Source organism: Centruroides sculpturatus, unplaced genomic scaffold (assembly GCF_000671375.1).
Source record: "Centruroides sculpturatus isolate CEXI.00-Female unplaced genomic scaffold, Cexi_2.0 scaffold47, whole genome shotgun sequence".
NCBI classification, from domain to species: Eukaryota; Metazoa; Arthropoda; class Arachnida; order Scorpiones; family Buthidae; genus Centruroides; species Centruroides sculpturatus.
The window spans coordinates 752,473-770,484 of NW_019384385.1; the positions used below are offsets into that span (position 1 = coordinate 752,473).

The window sequence follows — 18,012 nt, forward strand, 5'->3', positions numbered from 1 at the left end:
TATAAAAAAAAAAAAAAAAGAAAAAAATTATAAATGCTACTAACGAGTAAAGTCGTAATTAAGTCCGATCCTATCCCATATATGACACACGATCCCCCTTTATCTTTCCACCCTGTCGACATTTAACCACGAAAATTTAACAGCATCAATATCTCCAATACACAAACCTCCCTGCAAAATTTCAGAAATTTTATACAAAAAAAAAAGCGCAGGAGTTAAGGTTTAAACAGGGTAAACAAATTGGTGCCACAAACACACATACAGATACATTACATTACATTTAAACAGATCTCTATTTAAAACCTGGATAAATTAAATAGAAAATATAATTTTAGATATAGCCACATCATCTGTAATTTCAAATTATCATGTTATTAAATTTTTTTATAAACCAAAATATGTTTTTTCTTTCTTTATAAATGATATAAAATTTTAAAAAATGGAATTACGAATAAAATTTTTTTGACAGAACAGTAGAAAATAGTTACAAAAGTGTTTGAAAACAGCCAAATCCAAATACATAAATCAATAACTTCTCGCCTTAATGCGACTCTAGCGCCAGCTAGCGGCTACCTGACACATTAATTAACTGTTAGCTTAGAGCATGCCTAAGAGACCAGTACATCGACTCTGATATTATTAGATTACATAATTGTCTGGTATAACTACAGTGACTATTTTCTTTCTTTTTTGATTGGAGAAAATAAAGGACAAATAAAAAATTGTTTCATAACAAAATAAACATGTTGCGTTTATTTCTTTCACTAAAACTAAAAAATTTTATAACATTTATTATGAAGTTTAGGCATATACCAAGCATTTTAAACAACCATATTTACATTAAAAAAAAAGTTTTGATACTTGTCTTATATCCATGAGCTTCTAGGCTATATTTGTAAAGTGTGACATAATTGTCATGTTATATATTTATGATGGTCGTTACGGGGGGAATAATGCGGGGAGATCTTTTAAGGGTATCTTTCCCCTATTCAGGCGTTACAGACGTGGAGAAAACTGGTAAACTCCACGTGGACAGCCGGTTTGGGTGAACCCACAACCAAACTTCCAGTGTTCAGGGAACAGAACCGCTTGTCCACTGGTAGGCCATTTTTATACTTTTCACAAGAATGAACTTTTCAGTGCAGACCTTTACTAATAAAAAAACTAAGCCGTTAGTCCTAATATAATACTTTACACACTCGGCTTATCGATATCGAGTAAAGTGTGGTTCACGAAAGTACTTATTTCGAGTAAACAAACTTTTTTCGTTTTGGCCATATTTCAAGGCCTTTGTCCCTATCGTACAGTGGCAAAGTTTACAATTTGAAAATGAAAATATAATGTTGATCGTTTATGATATCCCATTTCAAGCCATGCCTTTGCATCTGTTGTCAAGATGTTAACTGCCCAACACAAGAAATGCCTTCTTCCAACTATATCGGTACATTTTAATAGTTGTCGTTGCATTGCTACCACCTATATTTTGATAAGAGAACTAAACACGGTCTAGTAAAGTACCATAAAAATGGAATTTTTTGCAAAATATGCATTGAAATAAATAAAAACCATACATCTTATTCGTGGTATCAGATCAACAGTTAATTACAATTATCAGATGTAATGCTGATGAAGGCATGCCTTTTATATTTTCCAATTGCAAATGCTTCTTAAATTTAATATTTTAAATTCATACATATATATAATTAGTAATAATATTTTAAATTACCAGTATCTAGAAAAATTTAACCACGACAACAATAAATTTAAAGCATTTCATGTTTTTTTTTTAATTGCCAACACTTTTCCAATATCAAGTACAACAAATGTATCATGAATTTCTTTAAAGTTAAACAAATATTTTAAATCAATTCATTTAAACTGTATATAGAACTGAAAAGTCTATTTATATACTTGTATATTTGGTTTGAAATCAAAAAATAAAATACATTTTTTTTATATATATTTTGATTCTTGCAAACAAAATAAAACACTAACAATGATAAACAAATTTTTTGTTGTTTTTTTTTTATCAAATTAAACTTTGATATACATACAAATGGTATTTTGACTTTTGATAAAAATCCCAAGAAAACATTTTTTTCATATTTAAAATGATATAATCTTTACTTGGTACTGTTGCAAAATGCAATCAAATCAACAATCCCTGAAATGGACAAATTTTTTGCAAATAAGATATACTACTACTATGGACGGTTTCTTTGATAACAACAATGTTCTTCTCTAATTGCTTAAATATATATTTTCTTCTATAGAAAGAAAATTTTCAGTACACTATTTAGGTCCAACAAGAACAACAATGGAAACTGATATTGCTTTTGTTGCTATATATATATGTAATTGTACATATGTATAAACATTCCAAACAAAGAAGAAAGTTTATTGAATGACACTTTGAGAAAAACAAAAACTGCACCAAAAACACACGAGTATATAGATAAGGTTCGTTGTCATATGGTTAAAGTATGCCAAAATCTCTGTACAAATTTTTTGTAGATATTAAAGTTGTATTTTGTAGATATTAAACCTATGTATTTTGATGGGATGTTATCGACCTTGAGAGTGCCTTGTGGGACCACTTCTTGTCTGAAAAATAGAAAAATCAACAATTAATTCTAAAAAGTACTTAAATTATGTAAACTGACTGTTTTTCATAATAATGAATAATTCAAAATGAGTTATTAAACATAAAAATATCATGTAATATATACATAAGCAATCCTCAAGCCTGATTTGGCTATAAAAATCAAAGATAAAATATTTCATAAAGTTTTCAAAGTGAAAAATTTGAGTTTAATATGTTTTGAAATTAAAATTTATTTGTCACAATGATTATTATTATTAATTCTGTAATAATTTTTCAGATATTAAAACTGTAAATTTACAAAGTAGGTATTGATATTTTTTAATAATTCATCACAGCCTAGAACTGCAATAAAGAATACTATTAATGTTCAACAAAACCTTTAAATACTTATGTTTTTCTATTTAAAGAATTTTAAAAGTACAGGTATTATTTCTATATATACTATAAATCAGTACATTTTAGTACAGGTATAGCAGCAGAAATCATCTAGAACAGGAATGATGAACCTTTTTGAGCATGCATGCCATATAGTAAGCATACCTAGCTTCAGATATTTATGCATGCCAAAGTTTCAGATAATGATATTTAAAGAAATTAAATGAATATGCTTTAATTTGAATAAATGTAAAAAAGCTGATTGAAAAAAAGCTGATCAGATGATAAACCAAAAAGATGATTTAAAAAAAAGAGAGACAGACAATAAATTAAAATCGTACAAGTTACAAGCCACTTTGGACATGCATGCCATTGGTTTGTCACCCCTGATCTAGAACCTAACCTCACTAATGCAGTAGATTAGATTCTAGATCACAATCTTAAAGCAAATTATAACCTTTTTTTCACTGACCAGTACATATAAAGGTCTGAACATATTTAAACTATCATTTATTAAGTGCACAATAGCACTAGCCTAAAAACCTATATGAAAGTAAAAATAATAAACAAAAATCCTTATTCATGTTTATCTTATAAACTTGAATATACTTGAAAAATGCTATATTAGTAGTGTTGTAAAGCAAAACATAACAGTGTCTCTTGAGATATTTCTCTCATCTTGGCACCAGTTTTATTATACTTTGTTCATAAAACTCCATTTTCTGGGTAAACAGCCAACTGCATATAACTAATTGCATTTTGTCATTCAATTAAAGTGTTGCCAGCCCAATTTGTTCATGGAACCAAACAGATGAAAGTCCAAAAGGTCAGGTGTAGAGTAGATACTGAAGTATCAATATTTCTCAGCTAAATTGTACATTTTTGGCACAAACAGAAGTTGCAACATGGAACAGGTTGTAAAGCAGTCTGACATTTATGGTGTCACTCTTGGAATATTTGTCACAAAGGGAACTAGGCAACTTTGTCACTGTGTTAGCATAGGTCGCAGCATTCCTGGTTGGAAGAAAGTCCACTTGAAGAATACTATGCATGTTTCAGAACACCATTATTAAGACCACCTTTGTAGACTGGGTGATTATGAATTTCTTTGGTGGCAAGAACAAGTAGTGTTTCCACATCTTAAAGCATGTATGTAACATGGTAGTACATAGTTAAAAAGAAGTCTTTTAGAAGCTCCTAATTTGTTTCAATTACTAATATTTTCATTGTATTCCATTTTATACTTTTATGTTTCTATTATATTTATGTTACCTGTTATATTAATATTTTTTGGTAGTTTTTACATTTATATTTTTTCTGTTATTTTTCCATGTTAATTTTTCATTTTAAATTTTCAATATTCTATTTTGGAACATGTAACTGTTGTTCCAAAAGTTATGTAAACTTGAGGATGGACTAAACAATAAGTTGAAAACATCAGTTTGTATTAAAATAAATAGTCTCAGCAAATTAAGGTGTTTTATGAGGATTGTTTGTTAATTAATTAACCCGTTCTTAAGTCTGATGGGTGGTGTAGTGTTGTGACATGTATGTAAATTTGTGCATTATTTCACATTTTGCCTAGCTAGCAATTATTCACAAAAAAAAATGTGTATTATACTTTTTGATCTATCCATATAATAATAAATTTATTGGTAAAATGTTTAACAGTTTCAAATTTATAATGTTAACAAAATTAATTTATTAATTTTATCAATCATGTTAACATGTAGCATCTTGCAGCACTTCATATTTTGAAATATGTATAAAAAAATATGTATAGTATACTTATATGAATGAAACAATTTCATGTGAAATTTAAATAGGCTCAGGGAGCAGCTGTACCTCCCCATTCTGGGGTTTATCCTGAACAAAGCCAGCATCACAGGTAGTAAAATCTTCTGTAAGGAATATTGTTTCCTTCCTGCATTCCATCTAAAGATTTTTGGATTTGCTATTGAATACATCAGAGAAAATTAATTAATTAATTCAATTAATTTCAATGATTTACATGTTTTTCAAGATTTTCTAAATGTTGAGATTCATTGTAAAAAGTTTTTGAATATTTAAGTTCAAAACAGATGAGTGAGAACTTTACGATGTGCACAATAATTTTTTTTTAATCCATTGAACTGTAGAACTACAGAAGGAAACATTGAAATTTCAAATCACAAAATTAGAGCTGATAGAGAATGCATTGTTATTTCTAATGATCCATTCTGTTTGGACTGTGAAGATGGAACCAGTTGTCTTGAAAAACATTCAAATGACATTAAAAAATGGATTCCTTAATATTGTCTAGCATATGTTTCTTCATGCCTGATATTTCTGACACTTTAAACTAAACTACTATACTATAAAATAATATGTAATATGAAGTTTATTAAACCAAATTTATATTTTTGTATATAATCTTTACATCTGTAATGAATAACCTTTACTGGATGCAGGCCACAAGTACTGTACATTTCATAAGTTTCCTATGTGGTGCATGCATTTTTTTCTTACAAGTTGCAAGCTTAAAGACTGCTGAGTATCAATTTAGTACACTATAACAGCCAGTGTACTAGGTACTAATATAACATATGCTAATAATATGCAAACTAGCAATATATTTTATTCTCATCTTTTCATGGGTCCAGTTTAGATTGAATGTCATTCTTCATAAATATCAACAGTTTATTGACTACATTTATGGGTTATGGCTAAATTATTTGAAATAATTAGTTTTCATAGTTAACCCAATTCAGCATCTTCTGATTCAGTTATGTTGCCACTTGGGTCTGTTTCAATGTCATTGTCAGAATCAGAATCTTAACAACCATTTTCTAGTTCAAACTCACAATCTCCACTTAAAGTTTTCCTAATTACCCTTTGATAAGTCTTTGACTTACAAACTTAATTGCGACTTTCCCAAGCTCAATATTTGATAATATTTAAAGTTTTACTTCTAAAAATGTTCTTATAACCTTAGAATAGAAAATGCTGTCTGATTCTAGACAATTTGAAGAGGCAAAATTTTAGTTAAATTTCTTACATGTCACTCTAAACCAGGGGTGTCCAACCTTTTTGTTCCTCTGGGCCACATTGGAAGAAGTCATGGCGTTTTGGGCCACAAGTATGACCTAATCCTTAAATATACTAGTATATTCAAAGATTAACATGTCTAGATTATAGTAATAAGTATTAAAACTTTATTACGAAAAAGGATATTTTAAAAAATTACTTCTACAGACACTTTCAATTTTTACTTAGAAATAGATAAATTCATTTATTATAAAGGAGACAAACAAAAATTTATTTGAAAAACACAAATATTTGTTTTATTTCGGTCTCTAATTAATAAAAAAATGACAAAACACCATCTTAAAGTGCATTTTTATCTGACTATATATTTATAAATAATATGTAGCCCAGAAAGTAGCCAATGTGCCAAATGATAATTTTTATGCCAAACTAAAAAAAGGGTAGCCAAATTTGGTACAAAGTAGTCAAATCTTGAAATGCTGGAAGGAATACTAAATAATGCTGGAGTTGGAACTCAAAGGCTTATAGACCAAATTTGAGAAAAGGAGAGAAAGGCCAAAAGATAAACAGTAGTGAGGAAGGTTGGAAAATTAAAGGTCAATATTTGCATAACAGAAGGTCTATTTAATCTTTCTCTCACTACTTTTTTATCTTTTGGCCTTTCTCTCCTTTTCTCAAATTTGGTCTATAAGCCTTTGAGTCACAACTCCAGCTTTATATATAGTATTCCTTCGTCATTCACATATCTCCAAGTATTTGAAAATATTTCCTTTTCACTCAAAAATAAAATATGTATAAAAGTTTACGGCTTTGTGAAACTTCTTTTTTGAGTTTATGCCGTTGAAATAAAAAAATAAATACAGTAAAATAAAACAATTTGTCGGTTTTGTTTACATGTTTATTGGGCCGCATTGGAACTTGCCTTGGGCCTCATTTGGCCCGCGGGTTGGACACCCCTGCTCTAAACTAAATTATCCTATACTTTGCAGTACTTCAATGTGCTTCATTCAACCTAGGATTTAATTGTAGTAGTACAGTGTATAAGCCTGTATTTTATTTATATAATCTACATACAGACAAAAAAATATATAAAAATAAATATTCTATTTTTTTATTTATCAAATATATTAAAACACTTTATACTGATGTGTTTAAATCAATATAAATAACTGTTGTAAAATTAATATAGTAGAATCTCACTAATCCAGTCATTCCATGCACAGAGGAGTGTCAGCTTACTGTTTGTATTGGCCAAAAGGCAATGAATGACACAATTTTTTACCCTTTGATAATGATTCTTTTTGAAGGCAGGCAGACAAATAATATAGTCTGCTGGAGTGCAATGTGTAAACAGAAATAAAACCAGAATAAACTGGAAAACAGGGCACATGATATGCTAACATTTTCATGGAAACAGAAGCACTTAATTATCTATCACATCCTCCAGGGATTGTCTAAGTGCTGGATTAGCAAGAATCAACTGTATTACAACAAAAAGTTCTTGAAATGATTTTCTTCAAATTAACATAATTAAATAAAATATAATCAATTAATGAAATTTATAGTTTGAGATCTAAAGATAACGAAATCATCATCAAGAATAAGAGAATAAAACATAATGAAACTTTATTGAATAAAACAATATAAATTTTAATATTGCAGTTACAATTTCTTTAGTTATTTTAGTTTTTCATACAAAATCTGATAATTATGATTTAAAATTTATTCATTAGTTGCTATATTTCACATTAAAATAATATAATTTGAAATAGTCTAATTATTATAGAATAGTATCACTGAAAAAAGTTCATATTTTTATAGTTCATTTTAATTTCTTAAAGTTCAAAGATGAATGTCTGAAATTTCAAATTCCGTGTCTAATGAAGATCATTTATAGTCGATGATGAAGTTGCCTGTGAAATAAAAGTAACAGTTTATTGAATCAAAAATTGAATCTTTTAATTAAGTTTTATGCTAAATAGCCTTGAAATAACAGATTTTAGTGATAAATGTTTCCTGTTTCAAGAGAAAATTTTCTTGTTTACATAAAATATTTTAAATTTGTATGTATATCAAAACATACATGAAAACAATGAAATTTTCAGTTTCTTATAATTCTGAACTTATATAAAATCTTATAATTTCAATTTCTGTTTAAAAAATAAACTGAGCATCCGTTTAATTAATTATAAGTTAGATTAAATTAGTGGGCTTAAAGCATTATTTATTATTAATTATAAGTTATTTATAAGTGAACATATGCTCAGTAATTCCTGATATTTTAAATTTGCAAGTAGCATCTATTTGTATCACTTTTGTTCACACATAGAAGAGAAATTTGCATTAAGAATGTAAAAATACCAAAATGTATATGTAGAATATATAATTAAAATATATATATATACAGTATCAGGGATCACTCTGAAAAATTTAAAAATATCACCACCATTTCACCAGTTTTTATATTTTTTCTCCATCAGTTTTACTTACTAATTAAACTGTCACTTACAAGGAGAATGCAAGATGTTCGGGTCTCCAATTCGAACAAAACTCAGTGAGCACGTAGCCTTAAATGCAAACAGCTCCTTGACCAAATAATAGGACCCACTTTTCAAGCATTTCCAAAAAATGGGCATCTGAAAATTTAGTATTTAGCTTGTAAGTCTTTGGAAGTATCATATTCAAGCGTGATAATCGCTGAATAGATAAGATGCTAAAGTGCTTGTCCATTTGACATTACACAAAACTACTTTCAGTTCTCAATGTCACTTCCTACTTTTCTTCTCAAACTTGCCATGTGACATCATAAAATTGCTAGATGTGTGGTGCATGGGACTTCCATTATATGAAAGCTTGACATTTTGCTATTTTTCCTGAAATGTGATTTGTGATTCAATTTCATGTTGAATGTCAAAACAAATGGACTAAGATTTTATCACCACTTTAATAAAAAATGTTGCTAAGTGGTGATGTTGGCACTATGCAGTATATTATTTATCTTTTCAGCTGTAAAAATCACATTTTAATTGAATTCTACATAGCAAACAGATTGAACAAGTTATTGTAATTAAATGAAACATAAAAATTACAAAAAAAAAAAAAAACATAAATGTTGATTAATTATTAAGTCATCAAAAATAACATGAGCAAAAGTAACAAAAAAGAAAAATTAAACTCTTATTATAAACAGAAGGGTTTAGGTGATGAGAGTTTGAATGTCAAGTTATGAAAGCAATATTATCAAGTAGGTGTAATTTTAATTTTTCAAACAATTTTGCTTTTCTTCAATAAATGATTTATTAAAAATTACTTTGACCACCACAAAGCTGTTAAGATCATAAATTACATCATAAATTCAAGAAAACCAACTATCTTCCTTCACTTTAAAGTGGTCAGCACACCTTCTTAACATGATCTTTAAACTTTCACCAAATAAATGCTGTTGTTTTAACCCTTAAACTGTCTTTTTCATTACTATTGTACTATGGTTCTTGTCAAATGAATGAATAACTGTTGACACTATGAATGGACTGTATACAAAATCACAACAATTGCACAATAAACTGATCTTTATTAATTTAAACTCTCTTCAATCATTCAGACAATACGGTTTGGATTCCTCTTGAATTTGGTACACAAACAAGATGGCAACAACAGTCGAGGATGACTCACTGAAAAAATACCCTCTCACAATAAAAATTTTCCAAATAATAATAATAAATAATAGTTTACACAATAACTTCAACAAAGTTTATGACTTTTTGTACCATAAGCTTAATTCCAAAAATAAGACAGAAGTTTAATAACATTAATATGTATGACAATAAATGGTGATTGACAACTTAACCAGACCAGATTAGTCTTCTCTAACAGATAAAGATTATTATTTAGAGTTTTACAACCTGTGTTTCTCCCCTATTTTAAGCCATTCTATTGGATGACAATGGTCAATATTCTTCCTCTGAAAGAGTATTTAAACTGATTCTTTGTTTTAGTTTTAAAATATTTCATATCTAATTAATTATTTCAGAATATTGAAGGCAGGACTTTGTGTTTTCATAAGGTAGGTTATGAATGATGGCATCCATTATTTAGAGGTGATTATAATAGATGCCCTATTTGAAGGGTCCGGGGATTGTAAAAATGTCCATTAAGTAGAAGCGTCCATTAATGAATGTTTCACTACTGTATATGCTCTCAATTTTAGTAGTGTCTTGCCCCTATACATCATACTTTTCCTGATGATAATAGTTTCATACCAGTCATCTAACTAACTCTGTTCTGAAGAAAATTTTTGAATTGAAATCATGACTTCTGGTCCAAATTGAAAGTCACGTGATTTCAATAGTTAACTAGGGCCTCTTGCCCTTAAGCTTTCCTTGTCTGGTCTCGACATTCATCTATCTAATTCTGTTCTCAAGATTAAAAAAGGACAGACAACAGAGGGAATGTATAGGACAGCAATTTGAAACTGCAATCCAATTAAAATCTGGCTTATTTGAGTAGGAATTGGATGTCAATAGTAGTTGGTTTTAGGATGGACACTATAATCTTCAAAAACATCTGTACAGAATGGGTTTTTAGAAGAAAGACACCGTCAGAAATGTAGTATGATAAGTGAAACTGTCCACAATATTCACTTTGAACATGTGACACTATTTTGCATAAGATACTCAATGTTGAGTTTGGGAACTGAGCTTGACCTTAAACAGAGAACCTATGAAAAGCCTCATACAATTTTCTAAGAAAAATGGTTTTTTTAAATATGGAATAACTTATTGGGAATGTAACATACCAGTATTAGCACAGGAAGGTATTACAAGAACTCCAATCCTAAATTAAAAGAAGACATCATCAATTCTAAGACACACCATGAGTTTGAAATTGATTTTAATGCTTTTTTCTTATGTAAGGAAAAATTTTTTTAAATAGTCAATTTATTAAGTTTTGTTAAATGTTTATAAAACTATAAATACAATGACAATATACAGGTAAATACAAGGGAAAATCAAATGAAAATCTTAAAAGTGCACTAAAAGTTTGAAAAAAAAATTTTCTTATAATTGACAATAGTGATATTCATGACTTAAAGAGTAGCAAAATCAAATATCAGAGTTTGGTATTTAGTGATAAGCCTTACTTACTACTTAAAATTTATAAACAGAAGATACAATAATAGGTAATAGTAGCATTTCATAGGTGTGTAATGCTCCTGCCTAGTTTGTTTCATACATTTCTCCATGAAATAAACATCAGACTTGGACAAAGGAACATTGATAAGATATGGTGTAAACTGATCAAAGGGTTTAGAACTGTATAAAGGACAGACCATTCTATTTTATAAATAATAAATTTTAAATAAATACAACTCACATTATCTGTCTGTAGCTCATACACAAACCTCAGCACCTAATCCAGCACTTGATTTACTAATCAAATATTTTCAACCTCATTTAGGGACCTTCATTGGGTAGTAGTCATTTCATCTAACCCAACATATACAGAGTAAATTAAAAGTAAAAAGTGATCTATGGGAACATTCTATTGGTGGAATGACAAATATTTAAATTGAACATTCCCATATATATTTTCCAACATGAAATTAAAACCAAACTACAAGAATGCTCCATCAGAAAAGTGACAAATTTAACACACATGCTTGTGCAGGTTTTCAAACATGAAATTAAAAAACATTCTACAGGAACATTCCATTAGTGGAGTGATGTAAATTTAAAAAGAACGTAATTGATACTTTAAAAAGTTACATCATACAGAATGACAACATCACCAGAAAAAACAAAGCTAGCTCAGTAATCTGTCCCATGAATTTAACAAAACTTGTTTTATTTTACTTCTATTCTGATTTAGGATATAGGATTCTTAAAAATGTGGCAGTATTTTGCACTATTTTTTCTATATTTAATTATAACCAAACAAACTCAGACTTTTAATAGCATATAGATGATGTGTAATAGAAAAAAATATGTAGTTTCTTTCATCTAAATAGTACATTATTATCTATGTATGTAACAAAACTTCAAATTCAGAAATTGAATTAACAACAGTTTCAATTAAAGTTTGATATTGTAAAGTCAGCCCTGACAATATTGAGGAATTTGTGTATGTTAAGTTGCCTGCTATTAACTGAGTAAACAAGATTATAGTTGTTTATATAATAAAAATTTCATTAAGTCACTGCCAATAATTTTTGGCAAGTAGCCAACAATTATAATGTTCATTTAACAGTTAGAAGATAAGATGGATTCAATGAAATTCACATTATTGTCAATGAAAAGGCATCACAACAATTTGAATGAATTTCAAGACAAATAGCGCAATGAAATTATTATATGTAGATGGGCAGATATACAGAATGATTCAAAAAGAAATTAACACTAAAGAAAAATTCATCTTCTATTGAATAGAATACATAATGGCACAAATATAAAGAAAGGAAAACTGTGGAAGTTTTTGACACAGTCACAGGTGTTTTGCATTTTATCTCTAGTCACACAGCAGATATGTAGCCTGTAGTCCAATTTCTCTCATACTCTAGCATATATTTATAGATTTTAGCTACAGCTTCTGTAATTCATTCTTTTAAGTTCAGTCATGTTCCTGAGTAGTGGAGGCTAATATACTATATCCTTTACAAACCTTCAGAAAAAGAAATAGCTGGGGGTTAAATCTGGTATTTGTGTTGACCATCACAGTAATGTTTCGAGCAACTATGCATCTGATTTATCATTATAGGAGTTTGGTATCCAGGCAATCACAAACATCATTGTAAGTGTGGTGGTGCACCATCTTGTTGATATATGAGATTGTCACATCTTAGATTTGAGACATGAACCAAATCTGGAGCATGTCCAGACAGAAATGTCCAATGATTAACGAGTCCAGAAAAAAACAGTCCATAAACTTTTTCTTTGACAAGGCACAGAACATATTAATTATTGGTGAATCACAGATGTGCTCAACACACTGATGAAGATTTATTTCCCAGATCTGCACATTGTGACATTTCTCTTTGCCATTCAAATGAAAATTGACTTTATCACTTAAGATTAATCAAGCAGAATATGCATCATCTTCCATCATCCATCAGATTTTGCATGTTAATGGAAAACTGTCTGCAATAAGTTGTCATTATCTATGATGGCTTCAAACAATGATGTTGCCTAAACACCTTGCAACATGGGTTGTGGAATATCAAGGATGTGGAATCTCAATATGCTGGAAACTGCATTTAAATGCTCCTTGAATTCGTTCCACCTGTTCCACTGATGTTACCGGTCCTCCTTATCTCTTATCTTTGCAAAGACACATCCAATCTGCTGGAATTTCTTCATCCATTCATAGTTTGTCTGTTGGACAGTGTCTTTGAACTGGGCTCAAATGATGGAACACATTGTAGTTATAGACTGTTCATAAAAAATGCTTTCTTCATCTGGGAGGCAGCAATATTTCTACCACTAGCCATCTAGTGTCATGAAAAAGAACTACTGTATAGGCAGTGTAGACTGTTCGAAAGAACTCTGAGTTGCCCTATCAGTACATACATCTCACACTAACATATATTAATTAAAATAAGAGGAAAAAATATTAGAAAGTGTCAATTTCTTTTTGAATCCTGTATTATTTCTGATTTGTGTGTGTTTAAAGCTGTCACATAAAACATTATTTGTATAAAAATATGCAACATAATCAGCCTTAAATTTTAAATGTGTCAAGGAAAAAAGTGCATTAATTGAATATTTTAACTATAAACTGGAAGAATTCCATAAAAGAATGACATGCATCTTTTCTGCCCAGTAAATTTGCTATTAATGTTATTTTTAAATTTTAAATACTTAATTATTACTTATTGAAACTTTTAAATATACATAATCAGAAATTGCTATGGAAAATTTAAAAAAAAAATTGCCAACAATTTTGCCAGTTAAAAATTTTTTTTCGCCAGTTCAAATTATTTGTTGCCACATCTATTTAATAGAGATATCAAGGATATACAGTGGAACCCCGGTTAACGAACATAATCTGTTCCACGAGTCCGTTCGTTAACCGAAGCAATTTTTCCCATAGAAATTAATGCAAATACAATTAATTCGTTCTAGTCGTCAGTATTTTTGTAATTTTATTTGTAAAATGCGTTTTCTTTAATGAAAATATAGGAAAACGTGCTCATAAACAGTCGATCTACGTTAAATTTTCGGAAAAAAGGAAAGATTTGACGGGTATAAAAAACATCACATACGATCGTTAAAGTTCTAAAATGACAGATAGCAAACACAATAGGCTAAATTATGAGCGAAAGGCTTATAGGTTTATCAACAATCTCCAATCAGAGTCGACGAATAGGTGTCAAATAAATGCCTCGGAACAAACCTTTCTCGTGACCTGATCTGGTTTCGGTTTTCACCTGGAGACAAAGAAGAAAACAATCGGGAAGCGAGGAATGGGATGCAGGACTAATCGTAAGGTGAGATTCAAGGAAGAAATACTATAAAAACCCCGAATATCAAGGTCAAAACGCAGTTTTCCTAAAAATTCTATGGCAATTAATCTGTGTCGTCTTCGTCTGGATTAAGCCTGAAGTTGTTCCCGCTAAAATTTGTGTTGTGTCTCGTGGACCGCTCCAGTCTTGTGGCTCTGTCACCTACCGTCGCTTCTGTGACCAAGCGAACCCATCTCGTCCGCTCTGGGGCTACGACTGATCAGCTTGCACTATCGTAGGACCAGCGATACGCCACTCCTCAGTGCCGAGAGAAAATACTATAGATAAGCCACTTCCAACTACCTCAAATATGTAAGCATTTTCCCGTTCTAATAAACGATTTTCACTATAAAATACTTGTCATCTTTGTCTCCTCCGCCATCACCAAAGTACGAATGGACCCTAGACCATCACCGACACATGATTAACTGATTTTCTCTAAAAGTCGGCAAGCTTACAAATTTGACGCAAAAAGCCGTTAAGTTCGTTATCCAAGACAAAATTTTTGCAAAATAATAGTTCATTAACCGATTTGGTCGTTAACCAGGACGTTCGTTAACCGGGGTTCCACTGTACTAGTATTTGTATAAGTTTCAGATATACTTGGTAATGGATATTACTAAATTTCTAGATAAACTAGCAGACCCGCCACGCGTTGTTGTGGCTCAAAATGTATCTATTATAAATTTATAACACTTCCCCGTGGGGGAGAAATTTTTCAAAAAATTTCTTCTTAGTGTATATTCTGTTGATGTACCCTATTTAAACGCAAAAAACCGCATCTGAAATAGTATAAATAGAAGCAGAGTTCTTTACGGTAAGCCTTAATCCTTACCATCTCCCTTCAGGGAGGGGGAATTTTGACACGTATATTATATGAAAACACGTGCGTATTCGAATGCAGCGTTGTGTCAAAATTTCAAAGGAATCGGTAGGAACAAACGAACATTACATTTTTATTTATATAGATAGATAGAAGATGATCCGCTTTAGTTTATTTTCACAGAAAAGCATAATGCCTCACAGAAAAGCAAACTTAAGGCGTCGTACTCGTAGCGCCATCTGTTGGACATAAAAGCCTTAACCTAGATTATATATTTTAATTTATATGAATGTTTAACGGAATAATATACAGCCTATGTCCACCCCGAGGTTCCATTATAAATATTGGTGAAAGAATTTTTGAAATCAGATGAGTAGTTTCGGAAATTACCTGCTGCAAACAAACTTACATACTTACAAACATTACCTCTTTATAATATTAGTATAGATAACATTTAAAATAAAAATATATTATGTTTATCTAATGTTAAAAGAAAAATCACTGTACCTTTCTTTTTTCATCCTCTTGTTGTCTTTTTTCATAATGATTGAAATCATCAAAGATAGAAGTCAATGAATTATATGAATGAATAACTTTTAATACCTGCTTTCCTTTATCTGGAGGTACTTCTTGTGTGTCACGTGAATTAGTCACAGGTTTATTGTCATTATTTTCTAAACGAATATGGCGTAGATGTGAATTAGGAACATCTTTCACATAAATCCATTTGACTTCAAATTGTCCTTTCCATTTATCTTGTGCCCATATATTAGAGTTTGAATTATAATCAACAGGTGATGTCATTTCAGCCATTCCACAAAAATGTCCTGATCCATTAACACTATAAAACAAATATATTGGTCCTTTTCCTGCATTTTCACGAAAAGCATTATCCAAACGTTTATTTCCATGTTCTGTAGAACACCAAATAGAATACTTAATTGAACGATGTATATCATCTTCAGAATAAGATTTAATAATAAAGAATCGTGCATTTTTAGGATTAAGATCAAATTCTTTAGGATTGTAGTTATTTTCATTCTGAAGTTTATCTAAAACAGGTTTTGAATGTCCACTGTTTTCAACATTCGACTGTGGTAAGTCAAAATGTTTATGTTTATTTCCTCTAGGTGAATTCCAAGGACTAGAATGAACTTTAGTTGTACATGTGGATAATTCTACTTTGTCTGCTGATCCTGTAGTATTTCCTTCATTACTTCCATTCTTATTCTCCCAGGTACCAATGTCCATACTGGCAGAATTATGTTTAGCAGATAATACTGATGTGTGGGTTGCAGATTTTGATTTTGATTTTGTTTGTAATTTAACAGGCTTTTTTGCAACAGATTCCAAAGATATCTTTTTTGGTATAATAAATTGTTCATTTAAAGAGAATCCAGAATTTAATGGAAAATTACCAGCTTTTTTCCCAAAATGATTATTAATGTGATTATCAGTTATTGTCATTAAATCTGCTTTCCCATAATTATCTTTAAGAAAATAATGATTATTCTGAGGAGTCTGTAAAGATAAACCTTCCATCCGATGTTCTATATGTTTCATTGGTGTTGGATATGGTGGTGAATTATATATACTACGAGCAAAATAGTCTTCATGAATATCACCTTGTGCATTTGGTTTTCTGGGTGCAATAGAACTACCCCAGGCTGCTGAATAATCACTTCCTGTAGAAAAATAAGCAAATCCAGGATAATTATTATAACTTGAGGGAGTAACTAATCCATCTAAATAATGAGGATCTCTTCCTATTTGTCCTCCTAAATAGGTAAATGCATCACCACTGTTATTCCATGCTCCCTCATTTAGTCCTTGACATGAATAAGCAAAATAATTTGGATAAATTGTGTTGTCTGCTGGCATACTTGAAGTAGCTGCCATTGTAGAATTGTATATCTGGAAAAAATAGTCATTAAACATTCTTGAATTATATCATCATGTCCAATTATTTTTAATGTGTTAATCTAAATTACAAATAAAGAGTCAAATGGCTTTCAATAAAAACATTTTATTTAAATGAATTTTTAATTTGTGTATTTAATTTAAAAAGTTCATAGAAATTATTTATGGGTTGGAGCTGGAGTTTGTGGCACAAGGGCCTAGGCAGGCCAAGATTGCCAAAGTTCTAGCCAAAAATTATTTAAAAAATAACATTAAATTATAAAAAACATTACTGTCAGAATAAAGGATGTTTAAGAATATAGCACTTTTTATATAAAACTGAAACATCCATCTTACTTATTTCTTATATTAAGTAAGTCTAATAAAATTAATAAAGATTTATGAAAGTGATTTAGATATCTTTCTATAACCTAATGATTAAGTATTGTTAAATGTGTTTTAATCTTAAATGACTGAAACTTACTAAATGAATGAACTCTCAGCAGTTTTGATTCCAATATTTTCAACAATTTAATCCATACAGCTGATTAAAAGGAGTGACTATTTACACATTATTATAATTTTATTATTGTATATTATATACAATATATATATATATATGTTTTTTTTTCTTTTTGTTTTTCCCCTCCAAAACAAAATGGAAGAAATGCTCCGGGCAAATATCAGTAGACAACCTTGAACTGGAGCCAAGTAATTCTGTACTAGTCGTAGGCATTTATATCACGGATATGTAGAATTTATAATAATGAACTATATATAACTATT

General features: G+C 29.8%; 1 protein-coding gene across 3 annotated transcripts in view; it reads right to left on the bottom strand.

Annotated features, from left to right (window-relative positions):
* Positions 1-1,784: 1,784 nt before the first annotated feature.
* LOC111618048 (YTH domain-containing family protein 2-like) overlaps positions 1,785-18,012 on the bottom strand; it is a 35,188-nt gene continuing 18,960 nt past the window's right edge. For 2 of the 3 annotated variants that reach the window (XM_023359470.1, XM_023359472.1), the window contains 2 exons: positions 15,835-17,241; positions 1,785-2,604 (listed from right to left, as the gene is read on the bottom strand). In XM_023359470.1, the coding sequence (XP_023215238.1) occupies positions 2,566-2,604; positions 15,835-17,241 (1,446 nt within the window). In that variant the 3' untranslated portion in view covers positions 1,785-2,565. Of the gene's footprint in view, positions 2,605-7,786; positions 7,921-15,834; positions 17,242-18,012 lie in introns of those variants that run through there. The other variant, XM_023359471.1, reaches the window with a different exon arrangement.